This window comes from Diachasma alloeum, unplaced genomic scaffold (genome assembly GCF_001412515.2).
Source record: "Diachasma alloeum isolate Michigan unplaced genomic scaffold, Dall2.0 Dall_scaffold_00325, whole genome shotgun sequence".
NCBI classification, from domain to species: domain Eukaryota; kingdom Metazoa; phylum Arthropoda; class Insecta; order Hymenoptera; family Braconidae; genus Diachasma; species Diachasma alloeum.
In genome coordinates this window covers 1,117,273-1,145,108 of record NW_021680464.1, presented here as the reverse complement: position 1 = coordinate 1,145,108, position 27,836 = coordinate 1,117,273, and the positions used below count along the sequence as shown (strand labels likewise).

Below are 27,836 nucleotides of genomic sequence, written 5' to 3'. Positions count from 1 at the left end.
CAAATAGTATGGTCTCACCATACGTTGAATTCACTAAAATCTTCCGTTCCGTGTTCTCCGTGTTATCTCTCGGGTTATTGCGTGGAGGGCATTTAGGGGAAAGCCCAATGTAAGACGTCAGGGGTCCGGGTTCAAAAATAAAAATAAAAATCATGAGAATGGAAGAGCTGGTGAGAGGTGGAAATTAGTACCGCATAAATACAGCCGCCCAGAATATGGTGGTCTCATTGTCAGTTGTGAGAGCGGGCCTCAAATCATTGAATATAATTAAGTGTTTCTACGTATATTTGTACATTTCGAATCTTTTAATCGACTCAGTGGGATTCTGTAGCAGTTTATAAAGTATTCAAATTTATTGAGTTATTCAAAACATTCGGTAGTCATGAATAGTACAGAAAAATATACGGAGGCGAGTGACATGCAGAGGAGAGATGCCCGCGAAGTGATTGAGGAATTCACTGATGAGTTGGGAAAGATGCAGGGGAGATGCATTGATATTGGATGTGGTCCGGGAAACGTCACCAAGGAACTGATTCTTCCTAAGTTGGGGAGCAATGCTACTATTGTTGGTAGGTACATTTGCGTATATTTCCGTTCAAAGCGCATGAAAAAATTCAACCCAATTATTCGAATTTTTTGGAATAGTTTTTCATCACCTGTGCGTAGAGTGAAATTTTACGAATGCACAAGGAATTATTTTTTTTGGGAGAAGCATTCATTTTTTCAGGAGCGTATTTCTCCAGGCCAAACATTCCCAAGTGGTCCAAGTCGATCTCCAAATATTACAATTATGTTGAATTGTGGAACGCCATGGACAATTATTGACATTTTGAATTATTTCAAATTATTTTACATAAGAAAGTGTCAAATTTGAGAAACTGAGAAATAATGAAGGGTGTTCATTCAAGGTCATATAGAGCACATCTGGGAATGACTAGCCTGGGGAAATATGCTGCTAAAAAATGAATTCTTCTCCCAAGAAAATGATTCCTTGGTCATTTTCTTTAATGGTCTAAATTGTCTTTAGTAAAGGAATTTTTTTTCTCAGTGCGTGCGCAAAATCCTTGTTTCCACACGTTGTGATGAAAAATAGGGTTCGACACTTGCGGGAAAAGGGTTCTTTGACCATTGGGCATTTGGAAATTTTACGCACGCACAAAGAATAGTTTTTTGGGGCGAAGAATTAATTTTTTCGGAGCGCATTTCTCCAGGCCAGTCATTCCCAAGTGGCCCAAGTCGATCTCCAAATATTACAATTATGTGGAATTGTGATATGATTAAGCTGCTATGACCTTGATCAACTCCATTGATTATTATTAACATTCTGAATTATTTCAAATTATTGTACATAAGAAAATTTCAAATTTGGAAAAATTAAAAAATAATGAACTTGCGTGTTCAAAATGATTCCTTGGCAGAAGCAATTTTTTTTCTCAGTATGTGCACTGCTGTGATGAAAACACGTTGCGATAAAAAATAGGATTTGACACTTGTGGGAAAAGGGTTTGTTGAGTGTTGCGAGGGGCCACTGGCCTTCGGCGAGCGCGACACACCTCCCCCGGATGAAAATAAAATACTTTTACACACTCGTGTCGAAATATACTGTTCTTTTCTTGTTTCACTGTTGGAAATTTCTTGAAATTTCAGTCAGCGTCATCTGAATTTTCGATATTTTGAGTTTGAATTCAATTTCAAGTAAAAGCATTCACAAACTTTCTCATTCATCTTGAAAATGTACGAAAATTGGGGTTTTCATATTAAACAATCATTAATTTTTCAATGAAAACTTCAAATTCCCAACTCATCGTGAAAATTGAACATCATATACAATTCAATTTTCAATAGATTGAGGACTCAAAAAGTTGTTGCCTGCATTTTTAAAATTTTCAAGTGCCGTACGGACCTGAAAATCGAGAATTACTTGAATAGTCAAGAAATTAACTGATTCGTCAATGAAGAAATATACAGAAATTTCATGTAACTTTGTCATTGTTGAAAGTTTCAAGCTTTTTCACCTGAAATGTCAAGAGTAATTTTCTAACATTATTATTCTGAGAATTCAAAGAGCAATCTTTGTATGAGATGAATAGTATATCGTGTTACTAGCGCGTGAAGTTCCAGTTTTTCTCACGCACGCGTAACCCATCCGATTTTTTGTAATACCTGCCTAGTTCACTTTTCGGCGGTGCAGTGTGTGTAAAGTGTTTGGCTCCTTGCGCGAAGGGCGTAAAGTGTAAGGTCGTGCGGAAAGTAAACTTCGAGTGCATAAAGCTTCGCTGCAAAAGTAGAAAAGCATTTCACTGAAGAAAAAAATAGCTAAAGTACTTGGATGTCCTTAAAATATTGTATTATACTGTCACAAATTTTATAATTTTTTATATCATTTTGAAATCCATTATTTTGATCCATCATGAAATACGATGGAATTTAATATAAACAAAAAAAAATATATATATATATCACCGACGGCCGTGGCTGTGTGATTAGAGTATGGGATTGGCACATGAGCGATCCGGTGAGGTGCGGTTTTCCCTCGTCCTTCGGCGAATGCGGTACAGGGGGTTGGGGGGTGGGAAGGGAACAAATCGTAAAAACCCGAGAGGTATACGAGAGAAAATAATTTATTATTATAAAAAAATATCAAGTATATTGCACTGTTAAAATTTTTTTTTAATTTCATGGAAAATTTCATAGTAAATCTCATGAGAGTGACATTGAAACGGATTTAGAGCAAAAATGGTTATGCAATTTCAAGTTTTAAGTGGACTTCACGAAAATTCATGTTCTCAGTAGAAGTGAGATGGAAATTTCACAACTTGATTGAATTGTTAGTGGAACATAAATATTCAGAAACAAAATATGAATTTTCAATCTTTCCCTGAATTCTCCTGATTTTTCTGAAATTTTTGACAGAATAATTGAACTGAAAAATCAAGTATTTTATAGATTTCCAGATCATTTGAACAGAAAATCAATGGAATATTTGATTTTTCAATGACAAGATTTCCTGAAATTTCAGTGGAAGTTGAACACGATAAAAATTTCCGGAATTTGCCACGGAAAATTCAAACGAAAATTTTTAACAGTGCGGAAAGACAACTAAGAAAAAAAAGTCAATCACCAAATTTCCCCTCCAGGTGCTGATATTTCTGAGCAAATGCTCGATTTTGCAAGAAAAAAATACAAAAATGAAGGGCGCATGTCCTTCATTCACATGGACATAGAATCCAAAGATTTTTCAAAGCAACAAATAGGATATTACGACAACGTTTTATCCTTCTACTGTCTCCATTGGTGCCAAAACATGAGACGCACCACTGAAAACATTTATAAACTTCTTCGGCCAGGAGGTCGAGGTCTCGTAATGTTTCTATCCTACAACAATGGCTTCGACGCCTACATGAAACTCCAGAAGAATCCCCGATATCAGCCCTACATGCAGGTAAACTAATTGATTATTCAGTGTGTCTATGGTTTCTCGAATTTGTTGAAATTTCTCTCTCATCAGGATGTTGGAAAGTATATTCCACCCTATCACAGCTGCCCGAATCCAAGAGCTACTATGAAGAAAACACTCGAGGAAGTTGGCTTCGAGGTACTGCACTGCAGTAATAGGGAGAAAACCTTCGTATTTGAGAGCTTGGAAATTCTACAAAGTAAATTATTTTCATTTCATCAGAAGTTTACCCAACATTTCCCGTCTCATAAAACTTTGAGACTTCAAAAGAAAAATTCTCCTATTCACTGCACTCAGTTTAATTAGGATATCCAAGTACTTGAACCATTTTTTTTCTCAATCATTTTAAATATTTGTAGTTGAACCTCAGAGCTTCTATTGAAGCCTAAATTATCATCGCCGCGAGGAAAGAACACGGAGAGAAATTTTCTATAAAAATTCTAGTACGAGTACTGGCAAAAATTATTATTCACCGGCTGTGAAATATGGTGTTAAGGTAAAATTTCTTGGTATTTCAGGTACAATTTCTGGGGATTTCTGTGAAATTTTCACATAAATACGGGGAAAAATTCACGTTTTCCCCAGTAAAATTTCTAATGCCGGCACTGGAATTTTTTCCTGATCGTCACTTTGCGCCTCTTTTCCAGTGCTAGCACTAGAATTTTTCTAAAAAATTTCTCTCCGGGAATGGTCTTGGATTGGAGTGGTGGGGGACGACGAGTGGGGGCTAAATTCGAGAGTGGAGGTACCCATTTTTTTTTGGCGAGGACTATAACGATTAATTTAATATCGATTCAATTGTGTAAGCTTTGAATATCGGAATTTGATTCTCCATACGATAGGAAACATTTTTTTTTATCTGAAAAACATTGTAAAATCGTGAAATTCATTTTTTTGAAAGCCCTTTCTTCCAAAGAGAAAAATGTTTATGGAAATTAAATAATCCATTATTTATTGATGAGAAAGCAATTATGAATTTTTTTTTGCACAATCCGGTTTAAACAACACTGATTATTAGTGAGTTTTCACTCATAATTAACAACTTCACCTTTCAAAATTTTCGGGAATTCGCTGAGCAATTCTTTATAATTTTATGGAGAAATCAGTAGAAGCTATGGATTTCAGTTCAATTATTTCATGAGAATGAATAGAAATAAAATGAAAAGGGAAAATTCATGTAAATATATTATAGAAAATTCAACGTAATTTAGAACTGAATATTCATATTCTAAGTGTGAGTTCAAGAAAGTTGGGAAATTCGTGTTCCCACTGCTCAGAAATTTGTAGTTTCACTGCAAAGTCAATGAAAAATATATTTTACTCTCCTAAAAATTACTAACCAACACTCCATGAAATTTCCATTTTTTCCCACCGCGTTGATGATTGGAAATCTGCGATTAATATTTCGACGGTAAAACTCTCAATATTAATCGACGAACATCTGAACGTTAATTCAACTTCCATTCAATTACTTAAACAATTTGAAGTGCAATTGATGAGCAATAACTATTCAGTTCCATAAATAACTTTTCAAACTTTGTAAAAAACTCATTCATGTTCACAATGATTTCCCAAAGTGCTTTCCTGAGGGAAACAAAAATAATAGGTTGCAAAGTCTAGTTCAAATCATGCTGATCATGAATGATTTTCTTTAATTTTTCTCACACAATTAAATTGCAAAATTTCATGACGTTTACGGATAGCACTTGGATGATCTTAAACCAAATACATACACGGAAAAAAATACACTCACCGATCGAGGGTTAAGAGGGCCTGCTACAACCCGGCCTGATACAAAAGAATTATCTTCGAAATAAAATACCCATCCCCCAATTGAGTATAAAATATACTTGATTCAAATATATTTTACTCAATTCAATAGCGAAGCGGTAAACCGGGTTACGTCGATTTTGACTTTTGGCCAGTTTTTGATGAATATCTCGAAAACTAGGAGAGATAGCAAAATTTTTCTCACGATCTTTTTTATAACCCTCAATTGTCTCTACAAAAAAGGTAATGATAAAAATTTTTGTATCTCTCTTAGATTCCGAGATATCCGTCAAAAACTGGCCAATAGTCCAAATCGCCTTAACCCGATTTACGCTTCGCTACTGAATTCAAATTTTTTTTTCGTGATGAACCAAAATGAAATAAAAAAAATTCTTCTAGAGCATATTCTAGCTGTGAATCCCTTCCTGAGCCGAATACCAGATGATCTCAAAGACGAATACAAAGAAGAAGTGACTAAAGAAATAACCAAAAATAAAATTTTATTTGAAAGAAATAATGGTAAGTCAAACAGCTACAGCGTCCTCGACAGATACAGCCTGCTGATAGCGTACTTCCGAAAGCCTCCAAATGCCCAATGAGACCAGAGGAGAAAAGGCTTCTTATTCCATAGCTTTATCGTTGCCACTCTAGGAGTCAAGGAATTATTTATCATAGTCGAAGTAGTATATTTGGTTTTAAATGTTTACTTGTTGAATTTCACAAATTCTGCATCACTTCATATCGTCGTAGAGCCAAAAAGGCGTAACAGCTATGCGAATACATACCACTTACGCCCATTTGGCTATACGACGACGATATAATACGAATCTAATGTATAAATAAGCGCATAATATATCGTAATATATAAACAATCTTTTAATGTATCGTAATGAATGAAAATACTTATAAGTGAGACTGTTAAAGTTTAAAATCTATATTGTTTATGATTGAATGAATAAAAGGTTTTAAAAAGCGACTGGTCATCGACTCTCTGCAATTCCCGACCGTGCAAATTCCTATCACAATAAAAATTGTCAACAATGCGGATGGACACAGTTTGTCGGAGTACGTTAGGGCCGATTATGCTGACGGAATAAATTAATCGCTGTCGACAATTCATTTTCTGGATCAATCCGCGATTGATTCGCAATTAATTTGCTTTTATGTTTTGCAAGCTATTATGAATCATCCAGAACGGTAGGTTGCGGCAAGTGCGGTGCAAGATCGTGACGTGAGCGATGAAATGATCCTAAAATAAATTGATATGACCCTATAAAACGTTCGCATTTTTGTCGTACGTTTTGAAGATCGTCGTTTAAGGATATCTAAGTATCTTTCACAGTTGGTACAGACCATAGTATAGAATCAAATATTCTCAATCATCGAATTTGTTGATTGAATTGTCATTCAAATTACATTTTACACAGAATTATTATTTTTTTAACCGTTCGGTGAAAACTAATAAATACACGGAGGGAAGTTTTCTAGAAAAATTCTAGTATGAGTCCTGAAAAAATCACAATTCACCGGTTGTGAAAAATTCTAGTGCTATTAAGGGAAAATTTCTCAGGATTTCTGGGGATTTCTGTGAAATTTTCACGTTATCCTAAATTCACGTTTTCCTAAATAAAATTCCCAGTGCCAGCACTAGAATTTTTCTACAAAATTTCTCTTCATGTAATGATGGTTCAAATAAATAATTAAAATTATTTAAAATTTCGGAAACCTTATTTTTTAGGCATGAAATCGATTTCTGGTAAAATTCTAAATATGAATTAATTTGTTGCGATTCCGAACGAATGATTCTTATGGTAGAAAGTGAAGTGATTGTTTATAAATTATTTATAGAAAATGCTCATAATTTTCAAAAATTGCCATTTTAAATTATTTCATCAGTTTTCCTCCAAAATTAAATATTCCAATTTTTTTTCAAATTTTTAAAGTATTTTCTAACGGTTCAATATCGAGATTGAAACTCAGAACTGCAAAGTTTAAATAATAAAATCATTGTAAATTTTCCGGAAACTTAGGATCAAATGGGGCTCAAGTAAAACCTCTGATGTTCGATTACAAAAGTAGAAAAGCATTTCACTGGAGAAAAAATAGCCAAAGTACTTGGATATAAATTTGCTTTCCATTTTTTCACTTAAATCATTGTTCGTCGAATTTATAAAAATAAAGATACAAGATGACTCATTATCACAAGTTCTTCACTCAGTTCGTCAGTATCAACATAAAAATAGTTCATTAATATCTTTCCATTCTTCCCGTGTGAGGATGAAAACAATTTTTGCCACAAACTTTTTCTCAATGGCTGCCGTGAATTTTTAGAACATTGGGACAAGGTGAAAAATTCAGAAACGAATGGATAATTGGCAAAATAACTCGTTTGAGTTTGCATTGCAATGCGCTTCACCGGCCTATACTCTTCACCACATCTAGCGTGAAAAATGTAGAGCCAAAAATTTTTGAATGTAAAAATAATGTCACAGCACATTTTACCAAAAACCTAAATATTTATAGCTCCACGTAATAATTGATGCCATTCAACCAACCCAGATATTCTTTATCAGCGTAGAATAAATATTCTTCAGTTACTATTATCTCCAGTCGTTAGATTTTGCACATTTCATATAACAGCCCACGATACATTGTGCTTATCATCTTTTTTTGCTAACCTGTCAACAATGATATGAAATTTCTTATCAACAAAGAAATAAATGGATAATGGCGAACAACAAGTGTTGATTCAATCAGTTCTGAACAATCTGTAAGGGACACCTCATTGACACGAATAGAAGCCAGTTACTTTGTAAAATTCAGTCATGAATCAACCGAAGGAGTATGCCGAATCAAATGATCTAACATACCGTGATGTAGATGATCTGATTAAAGAATTTCCTGAGGAGTTCAAGAAAATGAAGGGCCGAATTATTGATGTTGGCTGTGGTCCTGGGAATATTACGAAGGGTTTACTCCTTCCAAATGTGGAGAAGGATGCAGTTATTGTTGGTAAGGATTCTAGATCTGCAGAAATCATTCTCAATCTCAGATACACTCGAACTGACCTGTCGTAACTCACCTGATTTGAACAAATTTGCATGGTAAAAAGTGAAAATATCGAGTACATTCTTAGAACACAAGTTGATATCTTGATTTTTGCACAAGTTAGAGCGTGTACAACGAAAACTTCCCGAAAATCTCGAAAACTTTGCATGAACGGGTATATATGTTTTGATTGATCTAGAGGACATCGAGACGAATATTTTGAAAAAAATCTGAATCGATCCACTAATTTTTAAGATATTCGTGAAAAACGATTTAAAAGCGAATCGCTTCTTCTGAAAACCATTGGACTGGTCGAGCTGAAATTTCGCAAAGAGTTAGTCCATATCGAGGCGTATAATCTGACAAAATTTTACATTTTTTTGAATTACTTTAGCCACTTAATTACTCTATTTTTCAAAAACTGACCACTGGGAAAGTGGTGGTGAACGTGTTCACATAACGACATGGCCGTCAAACTTCGTATTTTTACAATTTTAGAACAATCTTCATAATTGTCAATCAAAATTAGAAAATGTGAAAATTGGACCATTACAAAGCTTCCACTCGGAAGCAAAAATGAAAATTTCATGGTCAGTTGACTAGTAATTTTCAGAAGAGCGGCATTGAATTCGATTTAGGGGGAAAAATAATAAAATTTCAGATTTCACTGAATTTGTCTTTTTTCGGATGTCATAATCAGAGCGCGATACTCGAGGCTACCAAACACTTTCATTCCGCAATTTTGAACTAGTTTTACATTCGACTTTTCCTCGAAATACTGCATTCCAATCGGCCAACATCAGAGTAAAAATTAATCAGGCTCGCCTGGGCATGACTCGATTAAAGGAATACGACTGTGAAAAAATAAATGCTTCTCTCAAGTAAATGAATAATTGGCAAAAATAATTTTTTTTCTCAGTGCAAGAAAGTGAAATTCATTTCTACTTAGGGGCTGATCTGTGTGCCGCCATGGTTGAATATGCAAAACAGCATCACGAGGTGAAGCATAGACTATCCTACATTCAATTGGACATACAAACACCTGAACTGCCCGAGAACTTGATTGGACAATTTGACAATGCAGTGTCATTCTATTGCCTCAACTGGTGTAGAAATACACAGCTCACGATGCAAAACTTCTACAAACTCCTCCGGCCAGGGGGTAAAGCCATCATTCTGATGATCTCGCATCACATGATATTTGATGTCTACGCGGAGCAGGCGAAAGACGCGCAATTTTCGACGTACATGCAGGTAAGTGAGCATAAATTCCCGAAGTCCATTTGAAAGCTTGAATGTTCCAAGGATTCAAACGAGATCTTCCCGCCTCATCATGGCCATCCGAATGCCGAAGAGATGCTGAGAAAAGATTTGAATGAGGTCGGATTCAAGATACAGTACTGCTCTAATAGATGGAAAAGCTTTACATTTCGAAGTTGGAATGCGCTGATTGGTAAGATGTGTAACGACAATTTTATCAATTGACGAAGGATAGATACAACAGGACATAATAATGATACACTGATATAATGATTCATTTATTCCAAACGAGATTCGTCAACTATTGGCGAATGGTACAGTTGAATATGACCAAACAAATACTCGTTAATAGCTAACGAATGGTTCACCTGAAAGGTGAATGTCAGATATGCATTTGTTAACTATTATCGAATAAACGTGTGGTGAGACCGGATAGACCTTGACCTCCAACCAAATCCATTTGTTAACAACACCTAATGCTTTCTATCAGTGTAGATAAATCAAAAGATTAGAAACTGAAGTGCGTCTTTCGATTTTAGACTTCATGATGTCCGTTAACCCATTTGTGAAACGAATGCCAGATGATCTCCAAGAAGATTACAGAGAAGACGTGGAGAAACGACTCAAAATAGGTCTCCCCAAGAAAAGAAGCGGGAATTCTGATGAGAACAGTGCCGATTTTTCCATCTCGTTACTAACCGCTGTATTCGAAAAACCTCTGAATTGATGTGAAATGCATTGTACTCCGGGTGGAAGGGCCTTATAATTGTAGTAGGCTCTAGGCTTAAAGGACAAATCCCAGCAATAGTTTATCGGCCTTCAAATATGAGAATTTATTATGTGACTGCCATCCCACTGATTACAAGGAGTTTACGACTTTTGAATGCGTTGGAGTCCAATTCAGATACACTGATAGGCCAATTCACTTATTCCAATCGAGATTCGTTAACTATTAACGAATGGTAGCGTTGAATAAGCCCAAATGTATATTCGTTAATAGTTGACGAGTGGTTCATTTGAAAAGTGGGAATCGAGTCAAACAAGGCTCCTCAAATGTGCATTTGTGACCTATTAACGAGTGAACATTAGGTGAGGCCTAATAGACCCTAATCTCCAACGAAATCCATTCGTTAACAATAACTAATCCTTTCTATCAGTGTATGATCTGTGGATGCTCAAATGGCCTCTTAAATAATATATTAATTGTTGATACTTCGTTATTGGTCAGCATAATCCAGTTCTGTTGGCAAGTGTCACGCCGACAATGCTGTATGTCCGCATACTCAACAATAACGCAATTGATCAAATCTGGGGCATAATTAATTGATTTTGGGAAGGGTATTTAACTGATGTACTCAGAGGGAACTCATAATAAGAATTGTCCCGAAGAAACAACTAGAAATTACAAAATAAAATGTAATAATCTACTGTCGAAGAGTGACAAATGAAACTTGACTTGCTTGCGCTTTAATTAACGTCTCAGAGCTGTTTAAATAATTTTTTTGGGTTTCTCTAGTGCTCATAAAATTCTTTAACTATTAATTCATTTCGTTAACTATTGTGTTAATAGTTTTACTCACTCCAACGATTGTTAATTAATACTAAAAAGTGTTGATTAAACAAACACGTGACAGTTATATTCAGTGGTGTTTCTCGAATATTATTTCAACCCCGTTCATCTCCACTGATATTGCGGTGGTGACGAGCTTCTCTCCGATTTTGGAATGATTTATTTCCACACAGAATTGAACGGAAACATTTTTTTCTTTGTGCATTTCCAAGATAAACTCCTACAGAGTTACGAGACAAATCATCAGATCGGAATTATAAAAATAAGTAGGTAAGGTATGGCTTTCCACTGAGGGTGGCCCCTTAAATGCTCCGCAATAATGTCGAACCATGTTATCAGCTGCATTCGTTTCAAAATAGTCAATGACCATTGGAGAAAATATCTAGGTGTTCTTTATCACTGAGTGATAAATATTATCCAATACATTATCTGTATATGACAGTCCGCGGTGAAATAAAAAAAATATTCTGTCTTGAAGTGACCTTGAAATTATATTTCAAATTCCTCATCAACGAGTCCATATGCAATTACATATCGATACATTAATATCAGAAAGGCCTTCGTGTCATCCAGCCCTGATAAACGAGAATAGATAATATTAATTATCATAGACCAGTCTTTATTGAAGTAGATTATGAAGACGGAAGGAAGCAAGTCATTCGTTCTACTTTAGTTATGAACCGACCGGAAGAGTACGCCGCATCCAACGGTCTGCAGTACCGTGATGTAAATAATCTAATTAAAGAATTTCCTGAGGATTTCAGAGAAATGCAGGGTCGCGTTATCGACGTTGGCTGTGGTCCCGGCAATATAACGAAGGATTTGCTCCTTCCAAATGTGGGCAAGGATGCTATGGTCATTGGTAAGGATTAAACTGCACAGAGAAAAAATGTTTTAGTTTCCAGCACCAAGATACTGAATTCAGGAAAATCTTGGTTCTAGGAGGTATGGTACTGAGAATGAGAAACCTTTGGGTTCTTAGAGTAAGAACCATTGCGTCTTCAAAGTAAAAGCTATTGGGTCCTTAACCCATTGCGGCATGGGATTCACGAGAAGTATCGGGGTGAGGGAAGTGGGGGGTCCGTCTGAGTATTAGTGCGCCATAAGAGAAGCACGGCGGCGCATGCACACTAGTGCAAAACGACGAAAAGTGGGGCAGCCTGACGTGCGGCAACAGGTTAACCCTCGATCACTCGGCCAAAGAACGCGCCGGCGCCCGTTATCGTTTTTTTTTTAAATATTTGAACATGTTTCTCGACGCTTCAAAATTCTGAAAAAATCAGAGTTGAATTCGTAGCTGAGTTCTTTTATTAAACGTTGACGTTGCCCGTTTTTTTCTCGGAAACTTCCTTAGCTAAAAGAAAAGAAACGTCGAACGCATAGAGAAGCGGCGCCGCGCGGCCGGTGCGAGCGAGTCCATGTTGACCGCTCGAGCGACAGGGTTGCTACATTCACTGCCACACTTGAAAAGTGTGCGTAATGGTAAACGCCAAAGTGGCAACGGCGCGCTCCGTTTAACCCAGTGACGCTGCGTTAAACTTCCGATGGATGAAGGCTGGCAGCCGAGTGCGAGTGATCCAGAGTTAAAGTCAAAATTGTTGAGTTCTTGAATTAAAACCATTGGAGACATTCAAATATTACGTCACGTGATTAGAGGGTGTTCTGCAATTTATGACGAGTCTTTAGGGTTATTAGGGCCTCAAGGGTCTCAGGGTACAGCAAGGTTACAAGGGTCAAGAGGATCAAAATCCCTTATTTGATTCTAAGTTTTGTTTTTTTTATAAGTTTTTTTTTCGCGAGGGAGCATTGATGGAAAGGATTAGTTATTGTTGACTCGATTTTCACCTTTCAAGTGAACCATTCGTTAACCCTTCTTTACTCGCGAGTTAATTACCACAGAAAAGAACAGATTATCGCCAGATCGGATTAAAAAATCTCGTATTGGGAATAATTCACCCCGAATTACTAAGAACTCAACCCAACTTTTGGGTTATTTCATCCCCAAAATGGGACCCTCACAAAGATTTGATAGATTGTCAATCACTTTCCTTTCATTTTCCCTTTTCAACTTGCGTTGTGTCTGTATGCACAAAACGACCCCAATAAATAAATTTGAAATTTCATGTATCCAGGTGCTGATTTATGTGCGGCTATGATTGAATATGCGAAGCAACATTATGAATTTAAAGATAAACTGTCCTTCATTCAATTAGACATTGAAACACCTGAACTATCTAATAACTTGATCGGACAATTTGATAATGCTGTCTCGTTTTATTGCCTCCAATGGTGTAGAAATACGAAACTCACGATGGAAAACTTTTACAAACTCCTTCGGTCAGGAGGCAAAGCCATCGTTCTCATGGTTTCGCATTACATGATTTTCGACATCTACTCGGAGCAGCAGAAAGATCCAAAGTTTGCGGCCTATATGCAGGTAAAATTTATCATAAATTTCTGAAGTTCATTTGATAGCCTCAATTCTGCCAGGATTTTCTGAAATTCACTCCTCCTCACCACGGCTATCCGAATGCGGAGGAAATGCTGAGGGAAGATTTGAAAGAGGTTGGATTCGAGATACTGCACTGTACTAATAGATGGAAAACTTTCATGTATTTAAGTTTGGATAGTCTGGTCAGTAGGTAGAAAGAACATTTTTTAATAACAAGTTGCTCGGAAATTTCAGTAATCATGCAACACATTGGCTTTTCCGAAATTTTCACAGGGAATCTTATAAAAAATGCCATAACTATAGTAAAAGTTACAGTCGTTTGTAATGATAAGCTGCATGCAGTCTTATTATTTCTGATAAATTATAAAAGTGTATATTGTCATTTTTACGAGACTAATTGCATTCTCTACTAGAAAAGAATTTTGGGAAAAACTTCTCAAAAGCCAGTGCATGACATAATTCATAGAATTTTTTGATAAATTTCCATACAACAATTCTCTACATTTCCTTCATGTAGAAAATGTAAAATTATGTATTTTCCGATTTGATGACTAGATTTTCTGATGTCTATCAATCCTTTTTTGGAACGAATGCCAGATGATGTCCAGAAAGATTACAGAAAAGATTTGGAGGAAAGGATCAAGAACGAGTACATGTCCCGAAAATCGAATGAGGATTCCAATAACTGCAGTATCGAGACTCTCATCTCATTGCTGATAGCGATATTCAAAAAACCTTGAAATAATTTGAATAGTTTGAATTTAAGAAGAATTTGGTTGAGATGAATTCCTTGAAGCTTCTAACCTTTGGCATCCTTCAGTGGATGAGAATAATTCAATGGAGTACAAGTAGAAAAACAAGTGGAAAATTGCTTTTGTCTTCATATAGCATAGCTATTTTACCTAAACCTAATACATTAACAGGAATGGTGATTTTGGACATAATTTTCTTCTATCGTATATCATTCATCATTTTAGACTATTTTGTCCAATTGAATAATATTTCTTCTGTAATCCATTGTGTTTGATTTCTTATGAAAATTGTTGTATAAATCAAATGAGGAAACGATGCTGTGTTATGTTGAAACTCCCGGAAGTCTCATTTTAAGTAGAACGTTATATAATATAATTTTAAGCCCTACAGGGCTAGCGCACTGCGGAGGTGGGCAGGCTTAGCTATGGAAAGCTAAGCAGCGCTGAGTGTGGTCACTAGATGGATGGGTGACCGCGCGGGAACACCTCAGGAAAGAAACATTGTTTGGAAAAACTGGAAAGAGCATTTGGGAAAAACAAATATGCGGAAAAAACGGGATAAAGGAATGAGAACCCGTAAAGACCGAAAGGTATACGGTGAAATGGAATAAATAAATAAATAAAATAATTATATTTTCCAAATTAAATTTTTGATGATTTTTCATATTTTGTCCCTGGCGAATTTTCGTATTCCAACGTGTAATGCAACGCATTCTATCCAATGGAAATCCTCATTCATCTCGTTAAAGAAATCATAAATTTACAACACATTTATAACATATTTGTTTGAGAAAATTAAAACACAGCTTAGATGAAGATCGAAAACATAAAATTCTCATACATTATAGAAAGTAGGGGAGGGTGGGGTAAAACTGACACTTTCAATTTTTTTGAAATGTTCATGACCTGTCGAATTGTTTATGAAACGGAATAATGTTATTTTTCAATTGAAAGAACAATTATTCCCTTTTGTGATGAGTTTAGACTGAGCGCAATTGATAAATCTGTTTCTGCGTTACGAATATTTTTAAAAAAGTCAAGTGTACATTTTACCCCACTCTCCTCTATAGTATACACTGTTGAAAATTTTTGGCTGAAATTTCCGGTACACTTTTTGGAAATTTTTATCGAATTTAATTACCACTGAAATTTTATGCAATTTCGTAATTAAAAACTCAGAGTTACGTGGAAAAATCGAAGAGAACTGTAAATTTCAGAAAACCAGAAATTTCCGGTAAATATATTCTGCAATTTTCTGGACAGTGACACTGAATGCGATTTAGAGGGAAAAAAATCATGAAATTTCAGATTTCACTGAAAGTTCAATGTAATTTGGCACTGAATATTCGTATTGGATTGGAAATTCAAATAATTTAAGGAATTCTGGTCTTTATGCTGCTTAAAATTCTGGAATTTTACTGAATTGTCAGTAAAATCTGAAATTTCATGATGTTTTTCCCCCTAAATCGCATTCAGTGTCACTGTCCTGAAAATTAGTAGTCAACTGTCCATGAAATTTCATTAAAAAGTTTCACTTCATTAAATATACACCTAACAGCGTATAAGGACACCATAAAATTCATACACGCATGACGAAACTTGAGGAAACTTGACGAAACTGTGAGTTTAAATTACAATACGACCAAATCATAATTTTGTTATTCCTGTATGAGAAAATAATCTTCAAAGACGCAAAATTTCCCATCTCCCGTGTAAAAATTCTCAAACCATGCAAGAAAAGAAGTATGATAATGTTATAATACCCTCCGATGTAAATTAGATCCTATACATGTGTGATAAATTCAAGCCGGAAATTTTTACGAGTGTGAATTATCTTGAATTCATTACCACCCGTGGCAGGTGAAGTCGCAATGACATCGAACTAGTCCCAGACAGCTCACGAGAATAGAAGGTGAAATCAATTTTGCATGCAACTATTAAGCAGTGTTTTGCCCGTTTTTCTTTTACCACAAACGCGTCCTTTTTTTGCGCCTCATTATGAATAGTGACGATTGAAGGGACAGTGGGGACCACTTCATATAAGAGAAGGTGAATCCTAACGTCTCTTCTACAAATAAATCCGCCAGTGCTGACGAACGTTCGTCATCCTCTCGAGTAAAACAATGAAATCGGAAGTTCAAATTGACGAAAATGGTGCGACTAGGTGTTCCCGAGATCCTCAGAAATTCCTGAATGGATATAAGGTGCAGTATCAAGGAACCTCCGAATTAGTCGAAGAGTTTTCAGATACGTTGAAGAACATGCACGGAATGTGTCTCGATATCGGATGTGGTCCGGGGATTTCGATGAAAGATATAATCCTGCCGAAATTACCGAAGGATACTCTCCTTGTTGGTGAGTTGAACTAATTAATTTTACTGAATGAAAATTACTTTGAGTCTTCACGCTTGAAGGTGCTGATGAATCTGAACTTATGATCGAATACGCCAAAAAGTGCTGCGAGGGGGAAAAGAGACTATCTTTTCTGCACATTGATATTGGAGGAATGAGAATTCCGGAACAGGAAATTGAGAAGTACAATAATATCGTATCATTTTATTATCTACACACTTTCCAAAATATTCAGCGATCAGCGAGAAACATGTCGAGGCTGCTCGCGGTAGGAGGTCAGGGACTTGTCATGTTCCTCAGTCATCATGATGTATTCGATCTGTTCATGGAGTATCGATGTTATCACGACTATAAAAAATACATGGAGGTAATAGGCGCAATACCAGCTTTTAATATTATGAGAGCTAGAATCATATCAAATTTAAACTTGCAATCTCCACTTTTTCTCAAGTCATTGCCAACGTATGGGCCGCGTGCGCATGAATATACTTTCCATACTTGCCTGATGATGCTGTTATTTTAGTTGAAGTTTTTACCGTATCTGTTGTTTTTTGTTTCACTCGGGATGTTAATTGTTACTTGCTTTTCGCATCTAAATATACTATTTTAATTTTTTGTCATTCTGGCCGCGAGGCAGCGCTTTACGGACGTTACGCGTCCGCGAATCACTGGATATGACTGTTATGACAAAAAAACATTGTTCGTCACACGGCCGAAAAAAACTTCCAGTTCACTTATGATTGAAACCCGCATCTTCGACTCGGACTACAAACTCATAATCGCCAGCAGGAAGAGCCATATTCATTGATCATAATTACCCTTCAATTTGGAAGCTGTTATTTAGTTAACATCATTCTTAAATTTTTAATTATTTTAGTAATCGCCAATTTAAATATTAAAATTCTGAACTATTTTTTTAATCGATAATTTCAGTAGGAAGATTGCCGATTATTTGGTCAATTGGTAATCCCTGTTAAGAAATTGGAATAATTTGCTTATATAATGGAAAATTCACAGTTTCATGCACAGTAAAAAATCCGGTGTGGACTCATTGGGACACCGATCGGACACCAAATTTTTTACACTGTATATATTATCAAATATTTCATTCATCATCAATCGCAAATTTAAATTATTAATATCATACGCGGAGTAAAAATTCCAGAAAAATTCCTGTGGTAGCACATTAAAATAGGTTTATTAAAAAATTCCCATGCCAGCACCGGGATTTCTGCCGTGCGCTAAAGGAATTTTTCTCGGATTTACCGTGAAAAATTCGTGTACTCCACAGCCAATTTTCGCAAACAAACCCATTTTACCGTGCTAGCACAGTAATTTTTCTGGAACTTTTTTTTCCGTATATTATTTTTATTTTGACGTGAATATTTAATCCTTTATCAACATAAGTCACGAATTCCTTTAATATTGATGAAATTTAATAGGGATGGCCATCCCTGATCGCCGGAAAGGTTTTTTCGGCCTAACGATGAAATGGACTATTTTTTTCAGGATGTATTTCTGCAACTACCCGCTTTGTACGGATTGCCGAACGCTGCGGACATAGTGAAGGATGATCTGGAGACAGTAGGGTTGAAACCTATCACTTGCGTTAGCAAAGAGCTAAGTTTCACTTACGACAGCATGGACGAGCTTGAGAGTAAATAAGCCTCCAATTTTTTTCACCCTAGAATAACTTAGATTATTCTCTTCATCGGAATGTCAACCAATAGAGACGCAGTATTTGACGTTTGGCGGTGCAGTTGGGGTCAAATTATCTCGATAATTCGTGAAAATGAGAATTGAACCCGTAAAAACATTCAATATTGCATTTCTATCGGTCGCTATTCACATGGGGGGAACACGGAGAGAAGTTTTTAGTACTGGAAAAATTACAATCTACCGGCTATGAAATAATCTAGTGCTGTTCAAGTAAAATTTATGAAGATTCTGGTAAAACTTTGGGGAACTTTGAGGTTTTTAAAAATTTTTTTTTGATACGTGCAATTATTTAACAAATAATTTCTCATTTGATTCAAACTGTTGTTGTTGCCTTCATCAGCAATATATGAAGATAGAAAAACAGAAAACATTTTTTTCTGGAAATCCATAGGGATGAACTTTTGAGTAATTTCGGAGCGAAATGTGGTTGTGGGAAATTTTACGAAACTGTCACGAAATTTTTCCAGAACGCTCCGTAATTTTTGTCTGAATCTCCTGTGCAGAATTACGATACCGTCACTCAAATTTTCTGAGTCGATTCCGTAATCGGTGAACGAATTGTGAGTTCCGTAATTTTTGCGGAACATTTCTCTCCGCGGAAGAGGAGACTACTGTGAATTTCAAAAGTCGTGGGCTTTTGAAGAGACATTTCTCATGCATTGAAGATCGATTATATATGTCTAAAAACGAATAATTAGTGCAAAAAAATTAACTGTTTATTGTTCGTTTGCCCCGCAGATGCTTAAAATGTTAAAAATAGTCCAGGGCCTCCAATTTTTGAGCTACAGAGTTTTTTTTCGACTCCTACATAGCTAATTTTGTTTTGTTGAATATAAAAATTTGCGCCAGTCATGCAAAAAAGGCAGAAAAACTATCCTTAAAATATTCAAAATATATTCTCGATTCTCTTCAGAAACATTTTTTGGGCTATTTTACATGAAGGGCGCAATTTTTTATTTAAAAAAATAACAAAATTAGCTCTGTAGGGGTTAAATTTCATAAAACTAATGCGTAATTGTATTGCACACATTTTTTCAAAAAGTTTGAAGAAAAACCTCAAAAATTGGCGAGCCTGGGCTATTTTTACCATTTTATGCGTTTGCGGGGTAAAGGAACAATAAACAATTATATTTTTGCACTAATTATTCATTTTTAGACATAATATGATCGATCTTCAATGTATGAGAAATCTCATTCCAATAGCACGCGACTTTTAGAACTCATAGTCGTCTCTCCTTAATAAAGACTGTGGCGTAAAACAGACAGACTTCAACGGTCTATATCTCTTAACCAAAGGTATTAAAAATATCTTGAGAATGAAATTAGAAAAATTAACGATTGTACACAGTTCTTGGAATGCAAGCCTAGTAAGAAGAAAAATCGTTTTGTTTCAGACACCCTAATGGTGATGGATCCCTTCGTCGATCGAATGCCAAATGGCGTCAGGGAAATTTACACGAAACAAATAACCGAGCAGTTTGCAAAAAATAGAATGAAGGATGGAAAAATTGTAGACACGTACAGAGTGGTAATGGCGCTATTCGAGAAAGTAGGAAATTGATCGATATAGTTTACGAATTCATACGTCATGATTTAATTTAAATACATAATGATCTTCTAGGAATATTTTTTATCGGTGATAAATTATTCCGTCTGAAGGTGATTATTGCTGAGACGATTGTTTATTAATTTTTGTCATTGATCGATACCTTTTTTCTGACATATCATGAGTTTTTAAATTATAACATGCAAGATGTATGAAGGGAAGATCGGAGGTCAAGGAGTACGTCTATTAATGAAAATAGGGAAAAATGGAGGAACTGAGCTCCGCTGAAGAGTTGAGCAATAAAACAATATTTTTCTCTTTGGATCAGAATCTTATTAACGGTGACTTTATTACTTTACGCTAAATGACTTTGATTTTACAGTACGGTATAGCCATTTATATATTTCGTTATTATCCACAGATCATCGTAATAGTGATATACGTAATTGTCTTACAACGGTAGCTTTTTCATTTCATACTGCAGGTAACAATTTCACTATTCTAATTCACTAGAAAAAACAGTCGGTACTACAATAGTGGTTTTTATCGATCTACCTAAACACTGATTGGATTTATCTAATTCTCCCCGATTCCCTAAAATCCATAACTCATTTTGAAGAAGTTTTGAACGGATAATCAACGTAAAAAAATCAAAAACTCGCCTAAATGGAAAATGTTTTTCTCACATCTGAACATGAAACGACTACGTGGGGAATGGAATACAGAATTACAGATAAACTCTGGACTTTGAGCCAAAAATGAAAATTATTTATCGATTACTGTAACTGGTACCTTTCCTCTATATTCCCCAGGGGCTCCTCAACAACATGAAAATCCATTTAACTCATACTATTTTATTGTTAATATCGAATGTCTTATCGATACTTTTGCGAGTGCAATTTCAGTTATGATACATCGTGGATTTATCCGCTTATGAATAACCATTACGATTTAAATCCACCTCTTACGATATAATCATAATTTTATTCAAATATAGTCACTTATCTCGATAGAAGCGAACATCGAACATCGAAGAAATTTGTCACATTATTGATATTAATTTTATAATTTCATATAACTCGAAAAACGCATCGAGAAGGGGATTGGGAGAATTTTTTTTTCTCTCGTGTACAGAAAAATTTGGAGGGGGGTGGGGATGTTCGAGGGCAAGGCACAAGTGAGTCAGAGGAAAATTATCGGATGATTTCTACCACCTTGTCTCTCACTATTATCTCAAAAAAATTTCGTCCATTTGTTTGGCGTATAATTTCCTCCTAAATCAATGACAGAATGGCCTCTACAATTTCGACGAGTGAATTTTTCCGAATCACCACACAAATTCAATTTTTTTTTCGACAAAATAAAACCGGTGTAATTTTTAATCCAACGAATAAAGTATCGCTTAATCAGAGGAGTTACGAGTAATTTTTACAATAGTAAATGCGGTTTTACCAGTTAACGATTATGTACTTTCATCATAAAATATATAAGTGTATATTCATGTATACATATAATGCTAGTGGATAACTCGTGAGAAATTCATGTTTTTGCTTTTGAAATTTTCATCTCCTCACCGACATTCAATTTCCATAGATGCGCACATGAGCTATTTATTGCACGGAGAAAAAATTTTTAGAAAAAGTGCCGCATAAAAAGTATGCGGTGACACGTAATAGTGAAGCGTAAATAATACGTCGAAGAAATTACTATTATTCGTGCGAATTCACGCAAGAAAAAATTCCATTAAAAAACCTGGCGACTTCGATAGAAAATTTTATTGGGCTTTTATTGAACTTCTATTTTATTTTATTTTATTGAACATCTATTGAAGAATTTCGCCGCTTTACTGCCGGTTTTCTCAATAAAGAAATGGCAAATAAAAACTGTTTTACAGAAAAGATAAGTAAAATGTCATCTTTCTACACAACGTTTGCTATTGAGACATTTCCTATAAGAATTCCTCGACATCAATTTTCCAAGTTATTTCACAATATTTTTTCCCCTTTTCCCAAAAAACAACAAAAAAAATAGTTTATAAAATATTACTTATTGAACATTTCTATAAAACAAAGCGCAGATATACTGTGGGATTTTTTAATAGAATCTGCCAAAAACCAATAAAAAATTAATAAATTTCCAACGAATTTGCTAGATTTTTCTATGAAATTATTTCGTTCACGTTTTTATATAGTATCACGTAAATTTACCTTCCGTCACGTATAATTATGCCTGAAGATTTTTCTCCGTGTGAAAAGCGCGTTCTACAATTTATTGTCGGCAATATTGTAACAATTAAAGCGTAGCGAATTAACAACATCGACTAGCACATGAAAACCCAAAAAAACGACGCCAAAAATCCTAAACAATTCACCAGAATCCCTCCCACATCCGCGAAATAAGAAAGGAAACAGGTTGAAGAAAAAAAAACAAATAATCCAGTAATAACACAACAAAAAATTATTATTGTCTAACGACATTGTCACCCAATCAGGAAAAAACAAAATAAAACAAGGTGGAAGTCAACAAAAAGAAGAACAGAAGCCATTGATGGTACAACGGCCGACCTGAAGTATCTTACACAATTTTCATCCTAATTACAATCTAAAAATTACCAGAGAATTCCAGAGAACAATGGATACTCCCTCGTAAATCTACATATCACACACACATTTTCTAACGACAGTTACAACCATTTTAATATATCAACGGAATTGTCTTCATATTCATAAATAAATTAATTGTACAATGGTACAGTAACAATGAGTTCTGAGAACGTTGATAACAGGGTAATAATAATTAATCAACACTTAAAAATGGCAGAACAGAACGAAACGGAATTCTCGGTGAGTGGAAAGACCTTTTTCTCCTGTTAAAACATTTGGCTGAAATTTCCGCTACACTTTTTGGAAATTCCTGTCAAATTATAATGCCATTGAAATTTCAAGAAATTTCATAATTCAAAATTTCATGAAAAAAATCAATGGAAACTGTGAATTTCAGTTTAATTATCCCACGAAAATTAATAGAAAACATTCCGTGAAATCTTCAACCCCTTTCCTTTATGAAATTTCATTATTTTTTAACAGTGAATGAAACCCGTTCCATTCAGCCAAGACATTCAATAATGCAGCAAATACTCCGTGTTCTTCATAAAACTGAAACACTTCATTAAAAACCCATTGCATACAAAACATATGCATCAAACGCATCTCCCACTAATGAGCTCGCAGTCTGAACTCGTTTATGAATGCAACATCGACGTTAAAGACTTCCATTTTATAACGAAGACCCTCGTATCACCTTAAAGTCTGATAAATACAGAGTTCTCGTCCGATGCTCATCGCTCAATGTTACCGCACTTGAGTACTTATATTTTTCCACCTCTCGTCATTTCCTTTTTATATATTATAAAGAGACTTCGTAGCTTCGATACTATCATAGAGTCTTGAAGGGCATCTTCCCTCAAAGTAGATACTCTGCTAATAGCAACGGCATTTTTATAGCATAAAAAGGTTCCTCGATTTTTTTAAAACAGTATCAAAGTGACTCTGGAACGAAAAAAGAATGCCTGACCGAACAGCCTTGGCGCATAGTCGAGACCTAAATAATATTTCTCCACACCATATTTTCTTTCATGTTTCAATCCTCGTTGATACTTTGGTATTCTCTTTTGTCCTCTCTTTCAAAAACTTTCTACACGACTTGAGATTCAAATTGGCATCGATCAGGTACAGAAGGTCGTTGTAAAAGTTTTTTTTCTTCTATTATTCCCAAATGTGTTTAGTGTCTGTTCAAGATGGAAGAGATTCTTGTTGTTTTCAGTGAAGAATCCTGAGATTCACATTTTTCTTTTCATAAAGTAATAGCTACGATTAGTCTGTAGGCCGTTTCAACTACACTTACACTTATAACATACACTGTACCATTGATCGATTGATACATCATCGTGGCACCGTAAAATAGTTTTTTTATATATTCTTCATTGAGTTTAATTGAGCCATCTACCTGTAGCTTCACAGTTCGAGCTAGTGCCTGGATAAATGAACATTTCAGACGTCAAGGCAGATGACTACAGTTGGAGTTCATGTGTGGAGATAAGCCGAGGCTTTTTTTTCAATCAAAATGCATATAAAGATTAATAAATTCTCTGCTGTCTCCGGCTTGGAAGAGCACAAAATATTAGATAATTCATAAAGGAAGATTTTTGCGATTTTTTTATCAAATGGGAAGACCAATGGTGTCAAGTTGAATGAAAGTTCCATTACTTTGTCGTATTTTTTCTTGGGACACTGAAGAGATCGATGACTGAGAATTATCTCATTACAAACACTCTTGTCTCCTCAGTATCTTGATGTACACACAAAAAACAATCACTAATTATCACTCAGTTATATCGATAATTGGGTTCTGGAAGCAGATTCTATTCTCTCGCAAATTGACACCCCAGCACAAAATAGCATTTCTAAAAATTCAACTATGCCACTATCCACATTATCAATTACAGTTACCAAATATTTGTATCTATCTACTTCGACTTTAGCTACATTTATCATCAAACAACATCAACAGCAACAACACATAATAATTTTCTTCTTCAACGCGAATATAATAATCTCTATTGTTTCCATTATCTAGTTTTACTGTATAAATATATTCATATGGAACCTATTATGGCAAATGGAGACTACAAATTCATCTTTCTTCAGCATCAAATTGCAACGGAAATTATTTTGAGACTTTAGTTTTCACTTGATCATTAAATTATCATTGATCAATTTTCATGGGTTGCAGACTTCAATTTCAAACGTCTATTGGTTATCGACGAGATACGTTCTCTCATAGATATGACAATGTCAATCTCGTTGAACATCAAAATTCGCTAGATCTCCCCTTACACTTAATTCTTAAAATCAATTTTCGAAATTCAACGTGAATTTTTTGTTACAATTCTTGACTGATTAAAAAAATGATAGTTTCATTGAGACAGTTTTTCCCAACTTCTTCCAGATAAAGAGTACACTGATAAATTTCACCTGCGCTTCTTCTCTTAATTACAATTTTTTTACAATGTATCCTAGTCTACAAAATGCAATCTTAAGTAATAACGGACTGATGGACTCAAGGGGATCGGTTCGAAGTCGACAGTTTTCTCAAAATTCCCTCAAATAATTATCATCACAATCAACATGAATGAGATATCCCGTGAATCGGAGAATTTTTTATGGTGTTTTAAATAAATAAGTTTATCCAAAGTGATTCTTCAGTATTCTTGTCGATTTACTCGTACCCCTTTATGGATTAATGATTAATTTATCAAGTATATCAGTCGACTTTCATACGATTGTATAATTTAAAATGTTTCTATGATTTTTTTACCATCCCTCCCCCCTTTTCACCCGTTAGACTCTTATATTTCGCGATCCTACGATTGCTTTGAGATCCTTTAATATCACAAACGCGTCCCGTTCGAAATTAATGAAAGTTATCTGCCTTCTGAACTTCCCGATGATAATCGCCATATAAGTAGATCACTCAAAAAATCAAGCTTTATTTTGAGACTAATGATTTCAAATTCAGAGTTTTGAAAGCCTGAAATTGAGACTTTTGGAACTGAACATGAGACTTTCCAAACACAACATGTGTTTTCTTTTAATTCTCATACTGTTAGAATAAGTGGAAATTTTATAAACAGATTTAGGAAGGAAAAACTCATAAAATTTCAAGGTTTAGGTAGGATGGAAGTGAATTAATCCATTTCAAGTGGACATAACGTGAAAAATTGACAACTTATTTTAATTTGAATTATACTTATATTACGAACATAAATATAAGACTTGAAACTTGAGTTGAAACTTTCAAGTCTTCAATTAAGTTTTTTAAAAACTTCATCCATATTTTTTGAACAATCTTATTCTAAGACCTTTGAAATCTTAAAACAAGGCAATAATTCCCACATCAGAAGATTACCCAATAGAATTGAGCTGTATTTTTAGACTAATGATCCCACACTGAGACCGTTGAAAACCTGAAATTGAGAATTGTAGAACTCAATTTAAGACTTTTCAAACTCCACATAAGTTTTATTTCAATTCTCAAACTGTTAGAAGAAGTTAAAATTTCATGAACAGTTTCGCAATAATTTCCAACCGAGTGATGAAGTATTATGAACATGAATATAAATTCTCGAGTTGAAACTTTCAAATCTTCAATTAAATTTTTGTTTTTTATTAACTTAAAAAATCTTATTTTAAGACCTTTGAAATCTTAAAACAAGACAATAATCCCCATATCAGAAGATAATCTCAAATTCAGAGTTTTAGAAGTCAACTTAAGACTTTCCAGACACAACATGAGTTTTATTTTAATTCTCAAACTGTTAGAAAAAATTGAAATGTCATGAACAGTTTCGTAACAATTTCCAATCGAGTGATATAAAATTAGATTTAGGTAGAGTGCAGACGAATCAATTTCAAATGAACATAAGATGAAGAAATGACAACTTATTTTGATTTGAACTAAGCTTACATTATGAACAGAAACATAAGACTCTCAAATTGAGACTTTCAAATCATCAATGATTTTGTCAAAAAAACATCATTCAATTTTTTCAAAAAATCCTACCTCAAGACCTTTGAAATCTTGAAACAAAGTTTGTTTTTTTGAGTCACGTTATTCACCTTATCATCCCCTTATTTTCCGATTTTCTTCGACGGAATTATCGCTCAAGTAGTTCTAAACGCAAACATTATTCCTGAAAAATCGTTTCCCGCAATAAATAAAAGAGTGAAATCAAACAACGCGATCATACGATATTACCTGATATTAATACCCTATTCAATATTACGATTAATGAGGATTCCGTTATGTGTATGAATTCAATTTTCGTCATAATTAATTACGATTAGAAACAACAAGGGGAATTGTAACCACTATAATGCCTTACAGAGTGTAACATTTTCATTAATTTCATTGATTTTTTGATTGTCTTCCTTCAGAGCTGTCGTAAATTTTTTATATCAGTTTAATCATTATATTCATTACTCCTAGAAACACGTACCTCCGTAATAATCGAGACAAAATAAATAAATAAATAGTAAGAGATTCGCAGAATCCCCCTCATTATCCCAAGTTATCCACGAATTTACTTTATTCTCATCAATGTTGAAAAATAAAATTCTGAAAACTTTCAGTTACCATCGAACCACGATACTCAGTTTTAAGTTAATTATACCCTTGTTATTTTATTCAACAATCTGTGATTGAATTATTTGAGGAGATAAGCATATATCGAATAATAAACCCCCCCAGTATTCCTTCAACATTCGTCCCTCCTCAATCACAGAAGAAAATTCCACGATTCCCAGAAAAAAAATTGAATATTCAAATTCAGGACGCGATTAGAATTATTATTAATCCATTCGTATCATAATTCCTCGAATAAATAACGTCTTATGTATATAACAACAAGGTGAAGCGCAATCGTTTATAGTTTTTTTCTCAGTTATTTTGTCATTACGTTTTGTTCTTTTGAAAAAACAGTTTACACTTATTTAGAATCAATATACCTTCCATTCGTAGATCTCACGTTATCTCAAAAATTTGTGTATCCCCATGACATGAATACATAATCTCCACTTCTCAAGTTTTTATGAATGAATTCATGTGAATTCAGCATTCTTCAAATACATAATACTGTAAGAAAATAAACCGAAAATGCCTCACTAAAAGAAAATATTTTTCTTCGTTAACTTTTAGGATGGCAATCAGAGACGATAAAATTACTGGGGAGAATTATCTTGGACGACTTGAAATATCATGAAATGCATTCAATTAATGCTGTGTACTTGGATAACTTTCCAGAAGAGATTGGAACAAATTCCACGGGTCGGGCTCTTCAGGAGCACATGGCA

General features: G+C 34.8%; 4 protein-coding genes across 6 annotated transcripts; all 4 read left to right on the top strand.

The window, feature by feature from the left end:
• The first annotated feature begins 239 nt into the window (after window positions 1-239).
• On the top strand, window positions 240-6,203 carry LOC114841320 (juvenile hormone acid O-methyltransferase-like). The gene is made up of 4 exons (XM_029126244.1): window positions 240-569; window positions 3,138-3,442; window positions 3,509-3,656; window positions 5,627-6,203. The coding sequence occupies exons 1-4, from the start codon at window positions 383-385 to the stop codon at window positions 5,824-5,826; spliced, it is 840 nt and encodes a 279-aa protein (XP_028982077.1). The 5' UTR covers window positions 240-382; the 3' UTR covers window positions 5,827-6,203.
• Window positions 6,204-7,971: 1,768 nt separating this feature from the next.
• LOC107040171 (juvenile hormone acid O-methyltransferase) lies at window positions 7,972-11,174 on the top strand. Of its 2 annotated transcripts, none has more exons than XM_029126242.1 (4): window positions 7,972-8,239; window positions 9,225-9,529; window positions 9,581-9,728; window positions 10,075-11,174. In XM_029126242.1, the coding sequence occupies exons 1-4, from the start codon at window positions 8,053-8,055 to the stop codon at window positions 10,260-10,262; spliced, it is 828 nt and encodes a 275-aa protein (XP_028982075.1). In that variant the 5' UTR covers window positions 7,972-8,052; the 3' UTR covers window positions 10,263-11,174. The 2 variants fall into 2 exon arrangements, with proteins under 2 accessions (XP_028982075.1, XP_028982074.1); XM_029126241.1 differs by having other exon boundaries at window positions 9,195-9,529.
• Window positions 11,175-11,761: 587 nt separating this feature from the next.
• LOC107040183 (juvenile hormone acid O-methyltransferase) lies at window positions 11,762-14,622 on the top strand. Of its 2 annotated transcripts, none has more exons than XM_015260137.1 (4): window positions 11,762-11,967; window positions 13,238-13,542; window positions 13,596-13,743; window positions 14,113-14,622. In XM_015260137.1, the coding sequence occupies exons 1-4, from the start codon at window positions 11,781-11,783 to the stop codon at window positions 14,295-14,297; spliced, it is 825 nt and encodes a 274-aa protein (XP_015115623.1). In that variant the 5' UTR covers window positions 11,762-11,780; the 3' UTR covers window positions 14,298-14,622. The 2 variants fall into 2 exon arrangements, with proteins under 2 accessions (XP_015115623.1, XP_015115624.1); XM_015260138.1 differs by having other exon boundaries at window positions 13,596-13,739; window positions 14,113-14,204.
• Window positions 14,623-16,177: 1,555 nt separating this feature from the next.
• LOC107040192 (juvenile hormone acid O-methyltransferase) lies at window positions 16,178-21,335 on the top strand. Its single transcript, XM_015260147.1, has 5 exons — window positions 16,178-16,221; window positions 16,316-16,664; window positions 16,724-17,028; window positions 18,171-18,318; window positions 19,775-21,335. The coding sequence occupies exons 2-5, from the start codon at window positions 16,433-16,435 to the stop codon at window positions 19,939-19,941; spliced, it is 852 nt and encodes a 283-aa protein (XP_015115633.1). The 5' UTR covers window positions 16,178-16,221; window positions 16,316-16,432; the 3' UTR covers window positions 19,942-21,335.
• Window positions 21,336-27,836: the final 6,501 nt, after the last annotated feature.

Coding starts and splice junctions, on each gene's coding strand:
- LOC114841320 (XM_029126244.1), top strand. CDS start 383: ATGAATAGTACAGAAAAATATACGGAGGCGAGTGACATGCAGAGGAGA. Junction 570..3,137: donor GAGCAATGCTACTATTGTTG/GTAGGTACATTT, acceptor TTTCCCCTCCAG/GTGCTGATATTTCTGAGCAA. Junction 3,443..3,508: donor GATATCAGCCCTACATGCAG/GTAAACTAATTG, acceptor CTCTCTCATCAG/GATGTTGGAAAGTATATTCC.
- LOC107040171 (XM_029126241.1), top strand. CDS start 8,053: ATGAATCAACCGAAGGAGTATGCCGAATCAAATGATCTAACATACCGT. Junction 9,530..9,580: donor AATTTTCGACGTACATGCAG/GTAAGTGAGCAT, acceptor GAATGTTCCAAG/GATTCAAACGAGATCTTCCC. Junction 9,729..10,074: donor AAGTTGGAATGCGCTGATTG/GTAAGATGTGTA, acceptor TTTCGATTTTAG/ACTTCATGATGTCCGTTAAC.
- LOC107040183 (XM_015260137.1), top strand. CDS start 11,781: ATGAACCGACCGGAAGAGTACGCCGCATCCAACGGTCTGCAGTACCGT. Junction 11,968..13,237: donor CAAGGATGCTATGGTCATTG/GTAAGGATTAAA, acceptor TCATGTATCCAG/GTGCTGATTTATGTGCGGCT. Junction 13,543..13,595: donor AGTTTGCGGCCTATATGCAG/GTAAAATTTATC, acceptor CAATTCTGCCAG/GATTTTCTGAAATTCACTCC.
- LOC107040192 (XM_015260147.1), top strand. CDS start 16,433: ATGAAATCGGAAGTTCAAATTGACGAAAATGGTGCGACTAGGTGTTCC. Junction 16,665..16,723: donor GAAGGATACTCTCCTTGTTG/GTGAGTTGAACT, acceptor TCACGCTTGAAG/GTGCTGATGAATCTGAACTT. Junction 17,029..18,170: donor ACTATAAAAAATACATGGAG/GTAATAGGCGCA, acceptor TATTTTTTTCAG/GATGTATTTCTGCAACTACC.